Source organism: Mya arenaria, chromosome 17, assembly GCF_026914265.1.
Source record: "Mya arenaria isolate MELC-2E11 chromosome 17, ASM2691426v1".
NCBI lineage: Eukaryota > Metazoa > Mollusca > Bivalvia > Myida > Myidae > Mya > Mya arenaria.
Genome location: NC_069138.1, coordinates 44,702,948 through 44,728,602, shown reverse-complemented (window position 1 = coordinate 44,728,602; position 25,655 = coordinate 44,702,948). Strand labels below are relative to the sequence as shown.

Below are 25,655 nucleotides of genomic sequence, written 5' to 3'. Positions count from 1 at the left end.
CCAAGTAAATTCAAGTATGTTTAAAAATAGCTAAGGCATATTAATCTTTACTTATAAACAGATGTCACTTTTACTTGAAAACCATTATACGCTGTTTTAAACGGGGTAGCACAGATAAGATAGCAACAAGATTGCTGCGTTAATTAATTTAACCATGTAAAGTGATGTAGTGATGTATTATCGGCCTCATACTAGCTCGCCTTGACAATTTTATGCTTTTTTTAAGGAAATACTGTATTTGCCGATTTTGGTCTATCTGGTGCTTAGTCCCTTTAATATTTGGTCAATATAGATAGAAACAGTTATATATCGTATCCCGTCTTGGCGGGTCCGTGGTCAAGAGGTAACCCATTTGACTGTCAATCCAGGGGTCGCAGGTTCGATTCCCCGTCGCATCACTAAATATACTAATCGTCTTTCGGGAGGGCCGTTAAATGGGGATCCAGTGTGACAGTGCTATACACTGGTGCACGTTAAAGAACCAGGGTAGCTCCAACCATGGCTTCATTCTGTCTGTGCACTATGCTCCAAAAATTTAAGATGACTAACGCTCTTAACGGGGCACTCGCCGAATGGGCAAAGCCCGAGCTAACACACCCAACTCGTATCTCGTATTTGAGTTAACAGAACTTCAGGGCCGGTATTCATAAAGCAGCTTAAGTCATTTCTTAATATAAGTCGATTTCTTATAAAGAATAAGAGTTTTTGAAATAAAAGCATCTATATACAATAGAATCAATGTCGATAAAGTATTTCAGACAATTTAAAATCATTATACCATATGATCAGTGAGATACTAATCTTAAAAATAATTGACTTAAGATAGGTGATGACTTAAGGGTAATACACACATATTTTGGTCAAAATAATCTAAGACATTTTATATATAATAAAAATTAAATTAATTTATTTCCTTTTTTATTACTTTTAGTGATAGTTAGTGCATATCGGGTCGATTATAAGAACAGTGTCATGGTTAACAAGGTGAAACACGAGATCGGTATTAACTTTTGAACGTGTACAAAGTGATGATATGCTCATATCTAAATGAATCAAACAGAGCAGACGCACTCATCGGATAAAAAGAGCAGACGCACTCATCGGATCAAAGAGAGCAGACGCACTCATCGGATCAAACAGAGCAGACGCACTCATCGGATCAAACAGAGCAGACGCACTCATCGGATCACAAGTTTATCTATGAGACCTTCAGAGCAGTAAGGATTTAAAATTTAACAACGACGACGTTGATAATAACATTGTTTACTTGGTCAAAGTTCAATCGGCCGATTTACTCTCGGGCCCACCGTTCATCAGCACTTTCAGTACTTTGATTTCATAAAATTAACGATCTAGACGGTTGGAGAAAGGTTGTATTAGTCAGTTGAGTGTTACGCTTTATGTTCTAACTAACTTAGATCTGAAAGTGATTCAGCAGGCGGATTACCAAATTATGACGTCATGTATGTTATTCATTGTTATTTATTGATTTATTGACAATAGCTGATTGGCTGTAAATTTAGATGTTAATATTAATACAGGATCTATTAAGAGTTCTCAGTTCAGTATATTTTTGCAGAATATTTCAGACCGGGGCCGTGATAACGGACAGTCTCAAGTCTAAGCTCAGTTGCAAGTTGCAGAGCTGCACATATTTTTATTTTTACTATCTTTCTAGTTTTATGTTGAATAATGTTATAATATTTGTAAATTGCTTAAAATTCTGTACTTAATTTTGTAAAGTGAATGAAAAGAAAGATAATGATTTGCAATTTGATAAAATGTGCTTTTCTGAGCCTGAATCAAGACTTGGGCATGAAACTGTTTATAATCATAGCCCCTGACTATGAAATGGCATTTTTTATATCGGCTTGTCCGGTTAGCGCAGTGATAAGCGCACTCTATTCTCACAAAGGCGACATGGGTTTGATTCCCGGCCTGGGCGCGTGTGAGTTTGGTTAGTAATCACCAAGCCAGACAAGTGGGTTTTCTCCGGGTATTCTCGCTTACATCACAACACGAGGTAACACCGTGTAAACGAGAGTGATTTTGTATATGTAATCATAAAATAAATATAGTGTTAAAATATTATCGCTTACCATTTGCTCATGTCATATTTTCCGAAGACGACAGCCCATTTTACTGGGAAAGCGAGCGAGTCAATAGTTATATCGTGATTGTCTACCTCCTTTGGCTCCTGTTCGCCGCCGAACGCCTTGAACGGTGGGCTTGCAGAAGCTGTTCCATCTGTAGTTCTACATCTGATTGAATAGAGTGTATAAGTTAATTCTAAAGCGTTTTAAAAGGTTTCCCCACGTCAACTCTGTACTTAATGGCTTGACATTCCGTGTATTCAAATGCCTAAATGGACAAAATGTTAAAAGTTACTGCATATTTCAGTTGAGATTATTAGTTAAACAATAAAAAGTTTATATATATATCGCGAGATAGACAATGCACTTGTGAAACTTCATCATTTGTTTGAATATGTTTATGTGGAGCCAGTTTATAAACAGTAGATCACCGTTGGCTCGAAGTCGATTGGTTCGATATTCTCGTTGGCTCGATATCGTTCAAATGTATGTATACCGAGACGCAGATCTATACTGTTTTGCGGTAGTTTCATATATGTTATTTACGTTAAGAAACCAGGGTAGCTCTTGTCAGAGTAACATTCTGTCTGTGCAATATGCCCCAAAGCATTAAATGACTTAAATTTTATCGGAGCACTCGCCGAATAGGAAAGGCCAGAGTGCGAGTTTATATAAGCTTACACACCATATTGCCACTCTAGATGCAATTAAAACCAGTGAACACCAAGAAAGAATAAGTACTTATCAGCATGAACTTTGTAGTTGCTCATCTAAAATATTAACTTCTTTTATTTAAAAGCCCAGCTTTGACGTAATGTTTAGTTAATAGCTGACGAGCGGACCGGGTGGGGCGGACCGGGTGGAGCGGACCGGGTGGGGCGGACCGGGTGGGGCGGACCGGGTGGGGCGGACCGGGTGGAGCGGACCGGGTGGGGCGGACCGGGTGGAGCGGACCGGGTGGAGCGGACCGGGTGGGGCGGACCGGGTGGGGCGGACCGGGTGGGGCGGACCGGGTGGGGCGGACCGGGTGGGGCGGACCGGGTGGAGCGGACCGGGTGGGGCGGACCGGGTGGGGCGGACCGGGTGGGGCGGACCGGGTGGGTTGTTGTTAAGAGATATGGAAAGCTCAGCTATACTGTGAGGCGTAGTAAGTTGCAACTTCTACGATCTAGACGCTTTAAACAATGATATATTTACAGCTGCTTATATTACCGTATAATTCTATGTACAAAATATCAAGGATCTGGGCTAAGCAGATTAAGACATTAATATTTTCAAAGATTTCCCTAAATACGTTTGTAAGAATTTGTATCCCCCATGGGAGGGCCAGTTTTGACCCCAATGGCATAATTTGAACAGAATTGGTAAAAGACAACTATAGAATGACGTTTTTTCTTCAATAAGTTTGTCGGAAACGTGTGCCTCGGGTTGGGCAAGTTTTGAACAAAAAGGAACGATTTGCACAAACTTGATATATGGCCGCTACATTACGATAAATGTAAAATATGTAGGGTCTGGGCCTTACGGTTCCGACAAGAAAATGTTCAATGTTTGGTTTCTTTACAAAAGTCTATAAGAAACCTTTGACCCCGGTGTGTGGCTAGTTTTGACTTTAGGGCATAGTTTGAACAAACCTGGTAGAGGACCGTAGTATGAGGATACATACGAACTATTTAGGGACTAGGCAAAGCGGTTCTAGACAATAATATTTTAATGTTTATCTTAAAGAAGTAAAAAGGAAACCTGTTACCACGGGGCAGGGCCAGTTTTCACACCAGGGGCACGAATTGTCAAAGACAAATATAAGAACTCGTATATGATGTAACAATGAAATATCAAGTGTTTCAGGAAACGAGAATTTCAAAGATTTTCCGAAATAGTTATATAGGAAAAATGTTAACCACAGGGCATGGCCAGTTTTGTCCAAAGGCGTATACTCTGAACAAATGTGGTGAGGGAACACTGTATGATGCTACAAACAAAAGATCAAGGGTCTGGATTTAATTTTTATTTTGGAATGGCAACTACCAAGAAACATACCAAATAAGTTTCAATTAAATTGGCCAGGCGGTTAAGAAGAAGATGTGGTTTGAAACTATTGTTGACGGGCGACGGACGGATAACGGATCACGGACTTCGGACGTTGGGCGTGAAGGCAAACATCACCCGGAGCATGTCGTGCTCAGGCGAGTTAAAATATCCCAAGTAAATACGACAAAGGTCAATTTTTTTTTTTTTTCATTTTGCAGTTTGAAATACCATTAATATTGAATGTCCTTTTAATTGTAAGCAGTAAAAGAATTAAACAAAATTCAAAATACTCCTTAAACATGGCAAACAACATATGCTAATGAGATGCGTGCGACATATGCTAATGAGATGCGTGCGACATATGCTAATAAGATGCGTGCGCGCTAAATTTAGAATACACTTTCGTTTTTGTTTCTAGTTTGTTATTCCGATGAATGTATTTAATATCTTTCATGGGGTTAAGAAATGTCAAAATAGTTAAGAGAAAACATTTGGATTTAGATCCACATCGATAAGTTTACATTTCTAAAACATACTTGGCCTAAAAGCGTGGCAAACGACAACACCAAATCCTTGCTCAATCTGTTTTGTATACAGAAACAGAGTAATGTTGTAAAAAAATACGTATTCGCAACTTACCCATCGCTGTTGATAATCTCAATGCTGTATTCGGAGTTGCCAGCGTTGTTGATGAAACCATTGTTGTTGGAAACATAGCAGCTTTTGGCATATATACCGTATGGTAAGATATTTTCATACTCTGAAAATACAAAACAGACAAGACTTAATTAAAACTGCAAATTAATTTTCATGCTGAAGTTACTTTTAAGAATTAAAGAGTGTAACTACTCACATTTGCAATAAGACATTTAACAGAAGATGACAAACCATTTTTGTCAAAATTTGTTAAAATAAAAATACAGTGTATTATTATATGCATATCAATTTCCTTTTCCATATCCAACAGTGAAAATACAGCACGCCGTATTGAAAAATCCGTATCACCATACTGTCGTTTTCTGATTCCGAATCATGCGAGTACCGTGTGTAGTCTCAGAACTACTTTCGCGTTGCTAAAAATAGCGTCACATAAGAAAGATTGTAAAACCTGTCCACTTTTATATAAAATACATAATACATAAAATTATCTTACTTTACTCACGCTCCAGAAGCAAGTTAATATTCAGGAACATGGTTCTTTAAGAAAACATGAGGATTAGCAAGAAGGTCTTCAGGTAATGTGTATATTCGTAAAATAAGTACCGTTTTGTTGCTGTTGTTTTGTGTGGTGTGACATTAAATTATTTTTTAAGTATAGCAATTTGTTAAATTTGCAAAGATCTTCTTATTTTGCTCAATCAAGTGAATTCTGAAACTTCTGACTTTGTTTTGCTGTTACAGTAGTAGCCTCCCTTGACTTCAATACACAAAAGTACTTAACACATTCATACGCGCAAGCCATTCCATATATTGACATTTGATAGATGGCGGTAAAGTTAAATCAAATTGAAACCAAAAAATAAAAGGAATAATTAGATAGGTTATATAATAAATGGAATATTACGATAGGGCGCTTTTCTGGTTACCTGCATCCGGTCTCGTTCGGTTAGTTAACATACGCCAACTGTACCACACAGCCGCGTGGTAATATACGCCAACTGTATCACACAGCCGCTCGGTAATATACGCCAACTGTACCACACAGCCGCGTGGTAATATACGCCAACTGTACCACACAGCAGCGTGGTAATATATGCCAACTGTACCACACAGCAGCGTGGTAATATACGCCAACTGTACCACACAGCCGCGTGGTAATATACGCCAACTGTATCACACAGCAGCGTGGTAATATACGCCAACTGTACCACACAGCCGCGTGGTAATATACGCCAACTGTACCACACAGCAGCGTGGTAATATATGCCAACTGTACCACACAGCCGCGTGGTAATATACGCCAACTGTACCACACAGCAGCGTGGTAATATACGCCAACTGTATCACATAGCAGCGTGGTAATATACGCCAACTGTACCACACAGCAGCGTGGTAATATACGCCAACTGTATCACACAGCAGCGTGGTAATATACGCCAACTGTACCACACAGCCGCGTGGTAATATACGCCAACTGTACCACACAGCAGCGTGGTAATATACGCCAACTGTACCACACAGCCGCGTGGTAATATACGCCAACTGTACCACACAGCAGCGTGGTAATATACGCCAACTGTACCACACAGCCGCGTGGTAATATACGCCAACTGTACCACACAGCCGCGTGATAATATACGCCAACTGTACCACACAGCCGCGTGGTAATATACGCCAACTGTACCACACAGCAGCGTGGTAATATACGCCAACTGTATCACACAGCAGCGTGGTAATATACGCCAACTGTACCACACAGCCGCGTGGTAATATACGCCAACTGTACCACACAGCAGCGTGGTAATATACGCCAACTGTACCACACAGCCGCGTGGTAATTTACGCCAACTGTACCACACAGCAGCGTGGTAATATACGCCAACTGTACCACACAGCCGCGTGGTAATATACGCCAACTGTACCACACAGCAGCGTGGTTATATACGCCAACTGTATCACACAGCAGCGTGGTAATATACGCCAACTGTACCACACAGCAGCGTGGTAATATACGCCAACTGTACCACACAGCCGCGTGGTAATATACGCCAACTGTACCACACAGCCGCGTGGTGATATACGCCAACTGTACCACACAGCCGCGTGGTAATATACGCCAACTGTATCACACAGCAGCGTGGTAATATACGCCAACTGTACCACACAGCCGCGTGGTAATATACGCCAACTGTACCACACAGCCGCGTGGTAATATACGCCAACTGTACCACACAGCCGCGTGGTAATATACGCCAACTGTACCACACAGCCGCGTGGTAATATACGCCAACTGTACCACACAGCCGCGTGGTAATATACGCCAACTGTATCACACAGCAGCGTGGTAATATACGCCAACTGTAACACACAGCAGCGTGGTAATATACGCCAACTGTACCACACAGCCGCGTGGTAATATACGCCAACTGTACCACACAGCAGCGTGGTAATATACGCCAACTGTACCACACAGCCGCGTGGTAATATACGCCAACTGTACCACACAGCCGCGTGGTAATATACGCCAACTGTACCACACAGCAGCGTGGTAATATACGCCAACTGTACCACACAGCAGCGTGGTAATATACGCCAACTGTACCACACAGCAGCGTGGTAATATATGCCAACTGTACCACACAGCAGCGTGGTAATATACGCCAACTGTACCACACAGCAGCGTGGTAATATACGCCAACTGTACCACACAGCAGCGTGGTAATATATGCCAACTGTACCACACAGCCGCGTGGTAATATACGCCAACTGTACCACACAGCCGCGTGGTAATATACGCCAACTGTACCACACAGCCGCGTGGTAATATACGCCAACTGTACCACACAGCCGCTTGGTAATATACGCCAACTGTACCACACAGCAGCGTGGTAATATATGCCAACTGTACCACACAGCCGCGTGGTAATATACGCCAACTGTACCACACAGCCGCGTGGTAATATACGCCAACTGTACCACACAGCCGCGTGGTAATATACGCCAACTGTACCACACAGCAGCGTGGTAATATATGCCAACTGTACCACACAGCAGCGTGGTAATATATGCCAACTGTACCACACAGCAGCGTGGTAATATATGCCAACTGTACCACACAGCAGCGTGGTAATATATGCCAACTGTACCACACAGCCGCGTGGTGATATACGCCAACTGTACCACACAGCCGCGTGGTAATATACGCCAACTGTACCACACAGCCGCGTGGTGATATACGCCAACTGTACCACACAGCAGCGTGGTGATATACGCCAACTGTAACACACAGCAGCGTGGTAATATACGCCAACTGTACCACACAGCAGCGTGATAATATACGCCAACTGTACCACACAGCAGCGTGGTAATATACGCCAACTGTACCACACAGCAGCGTGGTAATATACGCCAACTGTACCACACAGCCGCGTGGTAATATACGCCAACTGTAACACACAGCAGAATGGTAATATAGGCCATCGGCCTTCTTTGTTTATATCCTTTTTTGCACGGCGTTACTATCCGGTTTGACTTTTGCCTCAAACATGTTTTTATTACAGGGCTTGTCCCTGTAGTTTTTATAATACTCAATCAGACAAACGCGTGTTTATGGGTCCGAATTTTGAATAACTATAAAAAAGTTACCTTCATTTGAAGGGTCCCAGCTTGGTTCAAAGGCAAGCAATATGAAATAATCCTGTCCTAGCAGAACGGGAAAGTCAGCTACTTCATTTTTTTCTCCAAACAGCTTGTTTTCATCCCCATTCCACTGTTGTTCATTCACGATAAAGAGGTGGAACTCAGCCTTTTTCGCCGTTACTGTTTCCATTGGGAAAGTCCTTTAAATATAAAGAAAAACGAGTGCAAATAATAGGTAAAATGTGCCCTTCCATTTAAAAATACAAAACAAATGTAGCAATTATAACATTCAAGGCGGTAAATTGTATGACCCTGCTAACAAAATACAGCCAACAGTATCTTTTATATGTTTTTCAGTGGTTTATAGACCTTTCTCAGTTAAATAAATTTCGAAAGTTATCACTGTTTTGAAATTTTAGCACGCTCTCGGTTTCAAATCAAAAGTCAGCGCGCAAAGAAATTGGAAACAATTTCGTCATGATCGAAATAACGTTTCGTGTGCATATGAATTGACGCGTTTTTCCCAATAAGTGAAATTAAATGACTTTTTATATTCATTTATTATAAGGCATATTTTTTAAAAAAAATGTTTGTTTAAGTGTAAGATAACAATATATTTAACCTCGTGAACACCGAAAGGGAATATTTCAATCGTGGCCACTTCAGTTGCGACATACACATGTTTGTGCTAACTGGTGAAATATATTACGATCTTACATTGAAACAAACAATTGTCCTCTAAACTGTGTTTGGTATACTTCGTGTAATATACTTCTTTTGAAGAGTTATGAGACTACAAAAGGCTAACGACCACTAAATCTGTTTCCTATATATTTAATAATGAATTGACCGATTTGGACGCACAATTACACTGATTTTCAGTGATTCACAAAGCCAATGAAAAAGAATGGAAATATAGTTCGACCTGTGTTTTAATCATTAAACAACGTTACAAAAAAAACTTAAGTTAGAATAGAAAATGGTTGAATGTAACCACCGCGCTTGAGTACAAATAATGCGATGGAAATAAATATAATGCATATTTCAAGTAAATCAACAATGTCATGGTTTTTCTTCTTTTAAATAACAAAAAAATCAGCTTCAGAACCTAATAACATGTAGAGTAGCGAATACTCTGAGATGGTTATGCTCCAGTCAATTGTTACCACGCCCCCAACCCCCTCCAGGTCTAGGGGTTAACTGGGGTTAGCGGGGAAAATTGGCCATGTTTTTACCTTCCAGATGGCCCCGCAGTGCCGGGTGAATGCGGTGGTTTTGTTTTCGTGCCGAAAATAGTGGGGAATGGGCCTTTACTAGGATGTCTCTGGGACTGCGAGCGTATTTGGCGAGGATTTCACTAGCAGTTTGACTCCACTTATATTTACAATACGATATACTAACAGTCAAAACTTTTAACAAGTATGTAATGTTTATTCCTGGAAAAGTGAATTTCTCTTTTCAAAAGCTGAGTATAAATAGTGAGCAGTTTTTTTCACAACATTTTCAATATTACAAGACATCAATATATTAAACTTAATTATATTTGGGTTCTCATAATATTTTCTTTCTATATATTCTTGTCTAATAGTATCATATAAAGGACACACCAAAAGAAAATGATATTCTGTCTCTACAACATCTTTACAATGAGGACAAAACCTTAACTGTCTTTCAACTAGCTTAGTGAATGCATTGGTTTTTTAATACAGGGTGCGCTAAAGCGCAGTTTCCTCCACATCTTTGAATTCAATTAGTCAAATATATGTGATTAATTTAATTCCAATTTGTGGTGATTTATATATATATCATTTATTTTAATGCTCTGATTCACGTCACATTGACATTCAAACACATGAAAACCGAGACATTTAGTTTTCAACTTTGATAAGATTTACCATTTACGTTTTTTCTTTATTCAGGATTGTTGGGATAAGAGTGAGGTTTGTGCACGTGAACTTGTTTAAACCCACAGTAAATTTACAATTTTTCTGTAAAATTTTCTGACCGTTCCAAGGCGGTTTCTAACACTTTTAAATAAACAAACCTAGTTTATATATATATATATGCACTGTGCTGTTTGTGGAGTTTTGTGCTGTTGTTCCATGACTCTTCTTTGTAATTTTTTGTTTTGTTTTGTGTTCTATGTCTTTGGTGTATACCCTGTGCCTTTTAATGGGGTTATATTTAAACTTTGGGCCAATGAGCTTGTTTCTGTAGTTTTTCACATAACTTAGTTTTTGTTTCTTATCATTTGCATTGAAGAGGTGCCTATGGAGTGAAAAAAACGCCGGTTATCATTAGAGATGCACTCTTACTACTAGATAAGATTTACCACAATTAATAATATTGTTTTAACATTAAAAATATAAATGAATAAATGTCAAAAACAATTGTTCTTATGAAGGATATCGAGTTTGATTTAAAAGAAATGAGCATAAAACACAGTATTTCTACCTTATGATAGTATGCAAGACCACAGTAAATATTTTAGCATTCACCAATCATTTAATATTTTTGCGCTATCTGCTATTAAATACAGGATTGCAATCTTGTTATCAGTAATTAATATTTTCCATAAATGAATTATCTAGTAAGTAGATAAAGGTTTATCAGTCAAATTTGATGTTTGTTATACACGTGTATGTATTGATTTTGAATAAGAGTGTCCCTTTAAACTCGACACAAATAATGGTAGTGAGAAACATAGATGTATTGCCTAGAAGTTAGACTATTTAAGGTATGGTAGATTTGTTTCGAAAAAGGACATCACCCATTTACAACTTCTGTGTAATTTCCGGTTTGTTTCGGAAAAGGATATAACTCATTAACAACTTCTGTGTAATTTCCGGTTTGTTTCGGAAAACGACATAACTCATTAACAACTTCTGTGTAATGTCCGGTTTGTTTCGGAAAACGACATAACTCATTAACAACTTCTGTGTAAATTCCGGTTTGTTTCGGAAAACGACATAACTCATTAACAACTTCTGTGTAATTTCCGGTTTGTTTCGGAAAAGGATATAACTCATTAACAACTTCTGTGTAATTTCCGGTTTGTTTCGGAAAAGGATATAACTCATTAACAACTTCTGTGTAATTTCTGGTTTGTTTCGGAAAAGGATATAACTCATTAACAACTTCTGTGTAATTTCCGGTTTGTTTCGGAAAAGGATATAACTCATTAACAACTTCTGTGTGATTTCCGGTTTGTGTCGGAAATGTACATGATAACAGGTTTGATAGAGGACAACGGTGACGTTAACAACATTGTTAATTGAACATAATTTTGAACAAATCACCAAATTTGAAACTATGACTTAGAGGTACGGTGCATCCAAAATCGTGCTATCTATTTGTTTCTAGTTTTTAGGTCACTTAAACTTTAACAAATAATGAGTGTGTTTCTGGTTTCATGCAAACAATAGGGATAGTAGGTCGGAAAATCTTTTTTTATAAGGCGAACTGTTTGTCGAGATTTTTTTGTTAACAAAAAGTACAAATATGTACGCTTAAAATCAATCAGCATAAACAACACTGGTATAGTTTAAAGCCAAACATCAATCAAATGAAAAATAAGTATTTCTCAAAGCGATAAAAAGTTTAAGGTTAGGGCGAAAACTAGTTAGAGAAACTGGAAACAAACATAATTTTTTAAGCCTTTGTAAATTTTTTCTCTCATTCGTCTTATTACAACTTACCCAAACTCCGGCTTGAGCGTCACTTTTAGTGGGAGGTCTCCTGGGTTACATTTAACGTTCAGAAGCCTAAAAGGCAAAAAACACATGTAAAAAAGATGTACAATCAAACCTGTATCCGAAAAAATATGGTAATTGACGACGGTCACTGTCATGAATATATAACAAACAGAGCGTACTGGAGTATGGATGTTAAATGACGACGGTCACAGTTCTGACCATGTAACATACAGAGCGTACTGGTGTATGGAGGGTAATTGACGGCGGTCACAGTTCTGACTATGTAACAAACAGAGCGTACTGGAGTATGGGGGGTAATTGACACACGCACACGCACACGCACGCACCCACGCACACAGGCACGCACGCACACACACGTCGGTTGTCTTAACAGCATTCACGCTTACACAAGTACGACGGAACAAAACATACCACAATGCAAGTGGTTGATAAGAATTAAAGAGGCTTACACAACACCGTCCTTATGAAACATATCGTCTGCGTCATCATATACACGTATCATCGCAGTTACCTCTCCGGTCTTTAATGAAATCAAAACATAACAGTAAACAAGCAGGTTGATAATGTACAAGTTTCAAACTGATAACAGTATACCATCAAGTTGATATTAATGTACTATTAATTTGAAAATGCGTATTATTTGATTGATAAAAGTGCACTTTTTTATTTCAAAAAAGAGAATTATTTAAATAATAATGGTGTAAGATTGAATGGAAAAATAATGTATTGTAAAGTTGATAATAGTGCACCATTTGAATTATAATAATTTGACAATGACTTGATAACAACATATAGGAAAAAAAAGTGTACGCCTCTTTGCAGCTTGCTTAATTATAAGTCTACAGTATCAATGATTGTGTTAATGTTTGCATCTTTTTAGCTTGCTTAATCTAATAAACGCAAACTGTACAGTTTCAATTAATTTGTTAATGCACCTATCTCTGCGACTGAAATCATTGTAAGTAGATATAACACACAAACAACAAATGCGTTTAATTTATTTCAGTTAAAAACATATGTTTTAACCACCTACCTCAGCATCGACTGTAAGTCCACAAGTAGTAGCCATAGCCATGGTAAAGCTGAACTCTACAAAGTCGTCACCATCTGCGATTTCTTTTTTACAGTTTGCATTTGTACTCGGCACAATTGGGTTAGTTCCAGTAAAAAACTGCACCCACGAATAAACAGGAACATTTGGGAAGGAAATGCGCATGGTAAAGTCGGTACTGGTGTCAGAATCATAAATACACATCAGATCCTCTGAAAAATATACACACACAACGTACACACACATCACATCGACTTACAAGACACAAGTGAATTCATAACAAATACATTCGACAACATGATAAATGATATGAAAATACACGCATTTATTCACTCGAGTGTTTTTATGAAATTACATTTATCCACTCGAGTGTTTTTATGAAATTACATTCATATCCTCGAGTGATTTTATGAAATTTCATTCATATACTCGAGTGATTTTATGAAATTTCATTAATCCACTCGAGTGATCATATAAATTACATTAACCCACTCGAGTGATTTTATGAAATTACATTCACCCACTCGAGTGATTATCGACAACATGATAAATGATATGAAAATACACGCATTTATTCACTCGAGTGTTTTTATGAAATTACATTCATCCACACGAGTGTTTTTATGAAATTACATTCATCCACACGAGTGTTTTTATGAAATTACATTCATCCATACGAGTTTTTATGAAATTACATTCATCCACACGAGTGTTTTTATGAAATTACATTCATCCACACGAGTGTTTTTATGAAATTACATTCATCCACACGAGTGTTTTTATGAAATTACATTCATCCACTCGAGTGTTTTTATGAAATTACATTCATCCACTCGAGTGATTTTATGAAATTACATTCATATACTCGAGTGATTTTATGAAATTACATTCATATACTCGAGTGATTTTATGAAATTACATTCATATACTCGAGTGATTTTATGAAATTACATTCATCCACTCGAGTGATTTTATGAAATTACATTCATCCACACGAGTGTTTTTATGAAATTACATTCATCCACTCGAGTGATTTTATGAAATTTCATTCATATACTCGAGTGATTTTATGAAATTTCATTAATCCACTCGAGTGATTATATGAAATTACATTAACCCACTCGAGTGATTTTATGAAATTACATTCACCCACTCGAGTGATTATATGAAATTACATTCATCTACTCGAGTGATTTTATGAAATTACATTCACCCACTCGAGTGATTTTATGAAATTTCATTCATATACTCGAGTGATTTTATGAAATTTCATTCATCCACTCGAGTGATTTTATGAAATTACATTAACCCACTCGAGTGATTTTATGAAATTACATTAACCCACTCGAGTGATTATATGAAATTACATTCATCTACTCGAGTGATTTTATGAAATTACATTCACCCACTCGAGTGATTTTATGAAATTACATTCATCAACTCGAGTGATTTTATTAAATTACATTCATCTACTCGAGTGATTTTATGAAATTACATTCATCAACTCGAGTGAATTTATGAAATTACATTCATCATCACCAGTGAATTTATGAAATTACATTAACCCACTCGAGTGATTTTATGAAATTACATTAACCCACTCGAGTGATTATATGAAATTACATTCATCTACTCGAGTGATTTTATGAAATTACATTCACCCACTCGAGTGATTTTATGAAATTACATTCATCAACTCGAGTGATTTTATTAAATTACATTCATCTACTCGAGTGATTTTATGAAATTACATTCATCAACTCGAGTGAATTTATGAAATTACATTCATCATCACCAGTGAATTTATGAAATTACATTCATCATCACCAGTGAATTTATGAAATTACATTCATCAACTCGAGTGATTTTATGAAATTACATTCATCCAATCGAGTGATTTTATGAAATTACATTCATCAACTCGAGTGATTTTATAAAATTACATTCATCCACTCGAGTGTTTTTATGAAATTACATTCATCCACACGAGTGATTTTATGAAATTACATTCACCCACTCGAGTGATTTTATGAAATTTTATTCATCCACTCGAGTGATTTTATGAAATTTTATTCATCCACTCGAGTGATTTTATGAAATTACATTCATCCACTCGAGTGATTTTATGAAATTACATTCATCCACTCGAGTGATTTTATGAAATTACATTCATCCACTCGAGTGATTTTATGAAATTACATTCATCCACTCGAGTGATTTTATGAAATTACATTCACCCACTCGAGTGATTTTATGAAATTTTATTCATCCACTCGAGTGATTTTATGAAATTACATTCACCCACTCGAGTGATTTTATGAAATTACATTCATCCACTCGAGTGATTTTATGAAATTACATTCATCCACTCGAGTGATTTTATGAAATTACATTCATCCACTCGAGTGATTTTATGAAATTACATTCATCCACTCGAGTGATTTTATGAAATTACATTCATCCATACGAGTTAATTTATGAAATTACATTCATCCAAAACAATTATAATGTGAAAAGACCATGCACCCACACAAGTAATTTCATTAAGGGGCATACGTCAATACAATTTGTTTGCTTAAGAAATTACATCAATACAATAAATGAGCACTAATTTAATGCTTCAAAAATACGTTAGATTAAACTAAGTTTATCGAATAATTTATAATCAATTTTTGACCAAAAGCGTGAATGAACACAATGATGTTTTACGATAAGATTAAATTTAGTTCCAAGGCGGTACATAACAATCCTTGATAAAATACCTTGTTTTTTTTGCATATACTAGTAGTATATGTATGCACTGTGCTGTTTGTGGAGTTTGGTGCTGTTGTTCCATGTTTCTTGTTTGTGATTTGTTTCGTGTGTTCTATGTTTTGTCGTTTACCCTGTGCCATTTATTGGGGTTAATATTTAAACGTTTGGCTACTGAGCTTGTTTATGTAGTATTAAGTTAAATATTGAATACCACCTATAAGCGCAGTAGTGCAAGCGAACAAATGACCAAGACACGCTAGTTCGCTTCATGGACTTTGCTCGCGTGCCCTAATGCGTCCGTACAGCATAAAAACAAGAAAAAGGCGATCAATCATTAAATAAAAAAAATAATCAAACGATTTTACGACCTTAATTTCCTATATTACAGTGTTTGTATACCACGTAACAAATTGCGTCATAAATGCTACGTCGGAAGGCAACATTTTGCTTCGTATGAAGACTTTAAACAAAGCTAACTATAGAAACATAACGCAGTCTACGCCGCTTACGGAGCCCCGCCTTCGGTCTTTTACTAAAGTTTGATTGAGAGCTTAGTTTCTTAAAACATTTCGACAAACTCTTTCATAAAACGGCCGTCTGTCCGAGCACTATCAAAACATTAATTTGAAAAAGGGTTTGTCGAAGTGTTTAATGACACTAATCACCTTATCAAACTCTGGTGATAAAACGACGGCGGGGCCTTTAAGCGACATAGACTGCCCTTTCTTTCATTTAAAATGGTGTAGTAAAATAAAAAGTTATCTTTGTTTTAAGTCTTCATTTTAAGCAAAATATTGCCTTCCGACGTAGCATATATGACGTAATTTATCACGTGGTATACACACACTTTATAAGTAGGTATGAGACCTGAAACTATTATTATTATTATAATTATCTTTACGGATTATGGTCACCTTAGTGCAAAAACTCAATAACTGCATATATAAATAGAAGCAGATATTGAGTTATTGCACTAAGGTGACGTTATGTTAATCATTGCGGTTGGCGTGAGGGCATATAACTACAAACAGTCTCAAGTCCTAATCCAGACTCCGACCCTGAAAAGCATTTTATCAAGGAAAAGCAATTCATCTTCAAATTTATTTCGATAAAAAATGTCTGCACATAAAGTAAAAGATTTGTGTCTCTTTAAGCCGAGTTGCACAAGAAAGACCTGGGTCGTGCATATGTAAAACACGATTTAAAAGATCGAGATCATGTTCTTCTTACACGCAAGAAATACAAATGATATAATGTTTACAACAAAAAGGTAATCAAAAGAAAAATGTTAGTATAGGAATTAATGGGGCTTCATGAATTTGAAAAAATGCGGCGGAGGGTTTATACTGCATGGACTATGACGTCTACAGCAAGCAACCAACCGACTTATCAATTATTAATTTCAGAATCAATCCTATAACCAGGAACTAACCGACTAATCAATCCCTAATATCAGAATGACTCCTATAACCAGTAACCAACCGACTTGTCAATCCCTTATATCAGAATGACTCCTATAACCAGTAACCAACCGACTTGTCAATCCCTTATATCAGAATGACTCCTATAACCAGTAACCAACCGACTTGTCAATCCCTTATATCAGAATGACTCCTATAACCAGCAACCAACCGGCTTGTTAATCCCTTATATCAGAATGACTCCTATAACCAGCAACCAACCAACTTGTCAATTCCTAATATCAAAATGACTCCTATAACCAGCAACCAACCGACTTGTCAATCCCTTATATCAGAATGACTCCTATAACCAGCAACCAACCGACCTGTCAATCCTTTATATCATGATGATTCCTATAGCCAGGAACGAACCGACCAATTAATTAATAATATCAGAATAACTTCTTCCCTTAGCGTTGCATAGGGAACATTTACCCTTATCGCTGAAAGGAGAACATTTCCTCAAATCGTCGATTATCATTGAATGGGGTGCCCTTACTGTTGAATTGGTAATACCTACCCTTATCGTTGAAAAGGGAACATCTACTCTTATCATTGAATGGGGAACATTTACCCTTGTCGGTGAATGTGGAACAATTACCCCTATCGTTGATGTGGGAATTTCTAACCCTTATCGTTGATGTGGGAATATCTACCCTTAGCGTTGATGTGGAGATATCTATCCTTATCCCTGAATTGGGAACATCTACCCTTGGCGTTGATGATGGAATAGCTACCCTTATCGTTGATGTGGGAACATCTACCCTTAACTCTACCCTTATTGTTGATGTGGGAACATCTACCCTTAACTCTACCCATATCGTTGATGTGGGAATATCTACCCTTATTGTTGATGTGGGAATATCTACCCATATCGTTGATGTGGAATATCTACCCTTATTGTTGATGTGGGAACATCTACCCTTATCTCTACCCTTATTGTTGATGTGGGAACATCTACCCTTAACTCTACCCTTATTGTTGATGTGGGAATATCTACCCATATCGTTGATGTGGGAATATCTACCCTTATTGTTGATGTGGGAATATCTACCCATATCGTTGATGTGGGAATATCTACCCTTATTGTTGATGTGCGAATATCTACCCTTATTGTTGATGTGGGAATACCTACCATTATCCCTGAATTGGGAACATCTACCCTTGGCGTTGATATGGGAATATCTACCCTTAGCGTTGATGTGGGAATATCTATCCTTCTCCCTGAATTGGGAATATCTACCCTTAGCGTTGATGTTGGAATATCTACACTTATCGTTGATGAGGGAATATCTACCCTTATTGTTGATGTGGGAATATCTTCCCTTATTGTTGATGTGCGAATATCTACCCTTATTGTTGATGTGGGAATACCTACCATTATCCCTGAATTGGGAACATCTACCCTTGGCGTTGATATGGGAATATCTACCCTTAGCGTTGATGTGGGAATATCTATCCTTCTCCCTGAATTGGGAACATCTACCCTTAGCGTTGATGTTGGAATATCTACACTTATCGTTGATGAGGGAATATCTACCCTTATTGTTGATGTGGGAATATCTACCCTTATCCCTGAATTGGGAACATCTACCCTTGGCGTTGCTGTTGGAATATCTACCCTTATCGTTGATGTGGAAATATCTACCCTTATTGTTTATTTGGGAATATCTACCCTTATTGTTGATGTTGGAACATCTACCCTTATTGTTGAAGTGGGAATATCTATATCTACCCTTACTGTTGATGTGTGAACATCTACTCTTATCGTTGAATGGGGTAAATTTACCCTTAACCTTGCATGTGGAGCATTTACTCAAATCGTCGAATGGGGGACATCTACCTTTATCGCTGAATGTTGAAAATTTACTGTAATCATTGAATTGGGAACATTCATCTTATCATTGAATGGGATCATCTACCCCTGTCGTTGAATGTGGAATATCAACCCTTATCGTTAAATTGGGATTTCCTACCCTTATCGGTGAACGGGGTACATAAATTCTTATCTTTTAGTGGTGAGCATCTATCCTTATCCTTGAATAAGGAACATCTAAACTTATTGATGATGTGGGAACATTTTCTCTTACCGTTTAATTGGAAACTTTTTTTCCTAATCGTTCAATCGTGAATCATTACCACATATAGTGGAATCAGAAGTTGTTTATTTATTTAAAAATAAAAAATTATCTCAGATGGGATAATTGTTTAGTCTTTAAATGACGTCATGTGATTTTAACCATCATCACGTGACTTGCCTGACGGTATTGATTACTTTACTGTAGGCAAGTAGACGCTGTGTACTGTTCGTGACACAAAAATTGACCTACCTCTGCAAGTATCTGTCGGTACCATGGCCGGTCTACAGTGCATGTTCTTGTTGAAATGATAAGTCCCACTTGGATAAGCTGCAAAGATAATCATTTATTTAAGGTAAAATCACATGTTAACAGAAAATTTTGTTTTATAAATACATAATTAATTATATCTTTTTATAAGATTTTTACACCAAACATAAGCATTAAATTGAATAAGTGAGCATATTACGCGATAAAAAGTAGGATGGCAATGCAATTCTATACCAAATAGATTAAATGCAAAATAACATATGTATATACTATAGGCGTAAGTGTAACATGCAGAGCAGTTGAGGCGTCATTCTGCTCTATATACTATAGGCATAAGTAGACTTGACACACTGCGCGTTCGTCAGTTGTATAAACTATATGCCCAAGAGTCACATGACATACTGCACGAACTTATATTCTATAGGCGTTAGGGGAACATGACACACTGCACGTTTTTCTGTTCTATATACTATAGGCATTAGCAGAACATGACACACTGCACGTTCGTCAGTTCTATATACTATAGGCGTTAGTGGAACATGACATACTGCACGTTCGTCTGCTGTATACACTATAGGCGTTAGTGTAACATGACATACTGCACGTTCGTCTGCTGTATACACTATAGGCGTTAGTGTAACATGACACACTGCACGTTCGTCAGTTGTATATACTATAAGCGTTAGTGTAACATGACACACTGTACGTTCGTCAGTTGTATATACTATAGGCGTTAGTGTAACATGACACACTGCACGTTCGTCAGTTGTATAAACTATAAGCGTTAGTGTAACATGACACACTGTACGTTCGTCATTTGTATATACTATAGGCGCTAGTGGAACATGACATACTGCACGTTCGTCTGCTGTATACACTATAGGCGTTAGTGTAACATGACACACTGTACGTTCGTCAGTTGTATATACTATAGGCGTTAGTGTAACATGACACACTGCACGTTCGTCAGTTGTATATACTATAAGCGTTAGTGTAACATGACACACTGTACGTTCGTCATTTGTATATACTATAGGCGCTAGTGGAACATGACACACTGCACGTTCTTCACTTGTATATACTATGGGCATTAATGTTACATGACACACTGCTCGTTCGTCATTTGTATACACTATAGGCGTCAGTAATAAATAACAAAATTGCGTATGTTGCTTAATAATTTTTAAGCGTATGTTTTTTTTGCGACATGGCGTGTTAGACAGTTTTATATACTATATGCGTATGTTGTAGTCGTCAGTGGTTCATGACATACCGCGCCTTCGACAACTGAATTTCCTGTAGTTTCATGACATACCTCGCCTTCGACAACTGAATTTACTGTAGTTTCATGACATACCGCGCCTTCGTTTATGAATTTACTGTAGTTTCATGACATACCGCGTCTTCGTTAATTGAATTTACTGTAGTCGCCAGTGGCAAATGACACACCGTCTTCGTTAACTGAATTTACTGTAGTCGTCAGTGGTTCATGACATACCGCGCCTTCGTTAAATGAATTTACTGTAGTCGTCAGTGATTAATGACATACCGCATCTTCGTTAACTGAATTTACTATAGTCGTCAGTGGCTAATGACATACCGCGCCTTTGTTAATTGAATTTACTCTAGTCGTCAGTGGCTAATGACATACCGCGTCTTCGTTAACTGAATTAACTGTAGTCGTCAGTGGCTAATGACATACCGCGGCTTCGTTAATTGAATTTACTGTAGTCGTCAGTGGCTAATGACATACCGCGGCTTCGTTAACTGAATTTACTGTAGTCGTCAGTGGCTAACGACATACCGCGGCTTCGTTAACTGAATTTACTGTAGTCGTCAGTGGCTAACGACATACCGCGCCTTCGTTAATTGAATTTACTGTAGTCGTCAGTGGCTAACGACATACCGCGCCTTCGTTAACTGAATTTACTGTAGTCGTCAGTGGCTAATGACATACCGCGTCTTCGTTAATTGAATTTACTGTAGTCGTCAGTGGCTAATGACATACCGCGTCTTCGTTAACTGAATTTACTGTAGTCGTCAGTGGCTAATGACATACCGCGCCTTCGTTAACTGAATTTACTGTAGTCGTCAGTGGCTAATGACATACCGCGCCTTCGTTAATTGAATTTACTGTAGTCGTCAGTGGCTAATGACACACCGCGTCTTCGTTAACTGAATTTACTGTAGTCGTCAGTGGCTAACAACAAACCGCGCCTTCGTTAATTGAATTTACTGTAGTCGTCAGTGGCTAATGAAATACCGTGTCTTCGTTAACTGAATTTACTGTAGTCGTCAGTGGCTAACGACATACCGCGCCATCGTTAATAGAATTTACTGTAGTCGTCAGTGGCTAATGACATACCGCGCCTTCGTTAACTGAATTTACTGTGGTCGTCAGTGGCTAATGACATACCGCGCCTTCGTTAACTGAATTTACTGTGGTCGTCAGAGGTTCATGGCACACCGCGTCTTCTTTTACTGAATTTACTGTATTCGTCGGTGATTAATGACACACCGCGCCTTCGTTAACTGAATTTACTGTAGTCGTCAGAGGTTCATGACACACCGCGTCTTCGTTAACTGAATTTACTGTAGTCGTCAGTGGCTAACGACACACCGCGTCTTCGTTAATTGAATTTACTGTAGTCGTTAGTTGTTCATGACATACCGCGCCTTCGTTAACTGAATTTACTGTAGTCGTCAGTGGTTCACGACAAACCGCGTCTTCGTTAACTGAATTTACTGTAGTCGTCAGTGGTTCACGACAAACTGCGTCTTCGTTAACTAAATTTACTGTAGTCGTCAGTGGTTAATGACATAACGCGTCTTCGTTAATTGAATGAACTGTAGGGGTCAGTGGTTAAAGTCACAAACTTCGTTAATTGAATGTATTTCAGTCGGCGGTGGTAAATGACTTCCAGGTGTGAACTTGGCTAGATAGATAGATATTATTTGCTACTTTTCAATTTATGATGGCTAAAAAGCTGTTTCAACTTACCACAGGCATCGCCATCAGTTGTGCACTCCTTGTTGAGCTCTTCACTGCTATCCGCATAGTCTGAATATAGAGGAAACAATGGAGTAGCTGAACACAAATTCACACAGTAAATTAGAAATAACAAATGATGAACAAATATGGACGGAATATTTTACTTGTGTGCCAACACCATTGGCAGAAAATGTCCGTGCCATGCTTATGTCTTATGAGTAATTAACCCAGACTAACTTAGTTAACCTCGGCCTTGACCTGGTACCAATTTCTCGAAACATCTTAAGTCCCATATAACAGGATTAAGCTAAGCTCACTATTTTTGTTTTTCATAATTTGCATAATATTAACTTCTTGAAGAGCTTTTATACTTCAGATAGGAATAATCTTATGATAATCACAATTAACAATTTTTCAATTATCAAAATTCAATTAAAGTAAGTATTTTGGCTAATTGAAATAAGCTACTTAAGCCTATTTAGCTTAAGAAGTCCCAATTTCTCGAAACATCTAAAGTTTGTCACAACAGGATCATGCTCAGCACACTATTTTTTTGATCTGGTATAAATTTAGTATTATTCCATTTTTTAAAGAGTTTGAATGCCTTTAAAGGATATGATATCAGAGATAAATAAGAAAAAATACTTTTTATTTTATAAAATCATATTTAAGTAAGTACTTTTGCTAAATGAAATAAGATACTTAAGTGAGTTAAACTTAGGAATGTTCGAGAAAAATGAGTCTGGATACCAGATTGCTTAGTATCGAGGTCGTAGGGATGCATTTTAAGAACCTGAAATTCCACAGAAAAAAACTCTAAAGAGTCATTATATATCTTTCTTAGTTTTCCACCTCGTGCACACAAAAGGTAAAAAGCTCGCGCGTGACTGAAAAAAGGTCTCCTGCTGCTCACTCAGAACTTAACAATCATGCTCCCTATATTTGTAGGAAATTTTAACTTTTCTGCTGTAAGTAATGGAAGTAGACGGGTGTATCAGGTTTAAAATGTGTTGTTTACCTCTGATTTCTTCACAATTAACTATTTTGGGATGATATTTAAAGCTGCACTCTCACAGATTTACTGTTTCGACAACTTTTATTTGATTTTTTGTCTAAGAATGAGTCATTTTTTTGCATCTATAAAGCAATGATATAAAACTACTGACAAACGATCAGATCGCAGATTTTCATTTCATATTTCCATTCGATAAGCAATGTTTGATGGCTAAAAGCGTTACAAACGGTTAAAGAAAAGTGCATAAAATATCAATTTTGGAACTTAAATATGAAAATCTGCGATCTGAATTTTGTCAGCGGTCTTATATCACTGGTTTACATGCAGTTTCGCATAAATTGGCTGGTTATCAGACAACAATAAAAACAAGTTGTCAAAACGTTCAATCTGTGAGAATGCAGCTTTAAATACAAACTATAGCAAAATACTTACTCTTATAATTTTTACGAAAACAAAAAGCTAATTTTTTATCAGGCCTTATTGACTGACTCATAGTAATTGTATGCGGCGACATTCCAAATAAAATCAAAGGTTTACGTGGAGGTGAAACCGTCAAAATCGTCCGTTTTCACTATTCCTTAGACTGAAAAACAAACCTACCTTCCCCTCAAGAGTAAATAAGGATGTCAAGTAAGTTTTGTAATGACTTTTTGCATTTCCATATATATTATAGGCTTCAAACGCGAAAATCTTGAAAAATAGTTAAAGAACATTATCAATTTCCCCTTATGTAAAGGATTAAAACAATAACTGACAAAAACTGCTCCCAGAGTTCTGCATTTCAAGCTATGTTTCAAACAAGAATAAGTATGACAATTAACAAATGGAGATAACTCAATCATGCTGCAGGCAAATTCATGCTCTCTGTGCACTGCACTTCTCCTAAAGTTGATTTATCTGTATATCAAGTTTGAAGTCAATACCTCAAAGACTTTTCAGGCTTTTGCTCCGTAAAAAAAATCGGTATGAAAATTCTCAAAGGTCAATAACTACATAAATACCACAGTCAGAGTTATGGTTCATATGTACACTGCAATTTTCCTCAATGAGATCTAACTGTATACATAGACTTTGAAGTTAATACCCAACAGACTTTTCAAGTTACGCTTCAGACAAGATTTCCCAGTGGAGAGAAGTAAAAATATTAATATAAAAAAATCAAAGGGCAATAACTCTACAATAACCATACATGAAACAATGTTGCTTTTATTTAACGCAGAACTTCTCCTCAAGACAGTCAATATGTGAATAAAGTTTGAAGTCCATACCTCGAAAAATATGGAGTAATGGAGAATACTAGACTTGTCCCAATATCCAGGGAGGACGGACGAACAGAAAGGTGGACGGACGGACGGGACAACGCGATTCGTTTATATCTGTATTGGTGCGGTGGTTGTATAAAACTCTCGTATATATATTTATTCTGTTGAACATTTCCATCAAAATATATACTAATATACAAATGCACTTATAACCAACATACGTTGCCAATTGCAATAATACAATAAAAACTACAGACCCCGTACATTATACAATCAATATTTAAGTACTGTTCAAATACAATACCAATTTTCTAACATCTGCTTTCGTCTATATTTTGATGTTTAAAACGGTGGTGTATGAGACTGTTTTGAAAAAAAGTGTTACCCACGACTCTAGTGTGTAAATGTTAACTCTCTCAATACCTGGTCAGTAGTAATATTACTTTATTACCTTTAGTTTGGAACATATAAAGGCCAGCGTTGTGGGAACCGCAGTCACAGTTTGAATATAAATGTACATCCGCTTCATCAGAACTAGCTTCGTCGCAAGTCCGTTGGTAGGAAAGGCCGGCGATATCGGCATAATCGCCATTAATCCATCCCTGAAATACAGCCATTTATTTCTTGTTCATGT

At 37.4% G+C, this 25,655-nt stretch overlaps 1 protein-coding gene across 1 annotated transcript in view; it reads right to left on the bottom strand.

The window, feature by feature from the left end:
- LOC128223524 (uncharacterized) overlaps nt 1-25,655 on the bottom strand; it is an 82,145-nt gene that overhangs the window by 6,818 nt on the left and 49,672 nt on the right. Inside the window, exons 8-16 of the mRNA XM_052932802.1 lie at nt 25,473-25,623; nt 22,754-22,813; nt 19,735-19,812; nt 13,173-13,402; nt 12,589-12,659; nt 12,122-12,187; nt 8,430-8,623; nt 4,764-4,884; nt 2,100-2,261 (exon numbers count right to left, since the gene is read on the bottom strand). Of these exons, the coding sequence (XP_052788762.1) occupies nt 2,100-2,261; nt 4,764-4,884; nt 8,430-8,623; nt 12,122-12,187; nt 12,589-12,659; nt 13,173-13,402; nt 19,735-19,812; nt 22,754-22,813; nt 25,473-25,623 (1,133 nt within the window). The remainder of the gene's footprint in view (nt 1-2,099; nt 2,262-4,763; nt 4,885-8,429; nt 8,624-12,121; nt 12,188-12,588; nt 12,660-13,172; nt 13,403-19,734; nt 19,813-22,753; nt 22,814-25,472; nt 25,624-25,655) is intronic.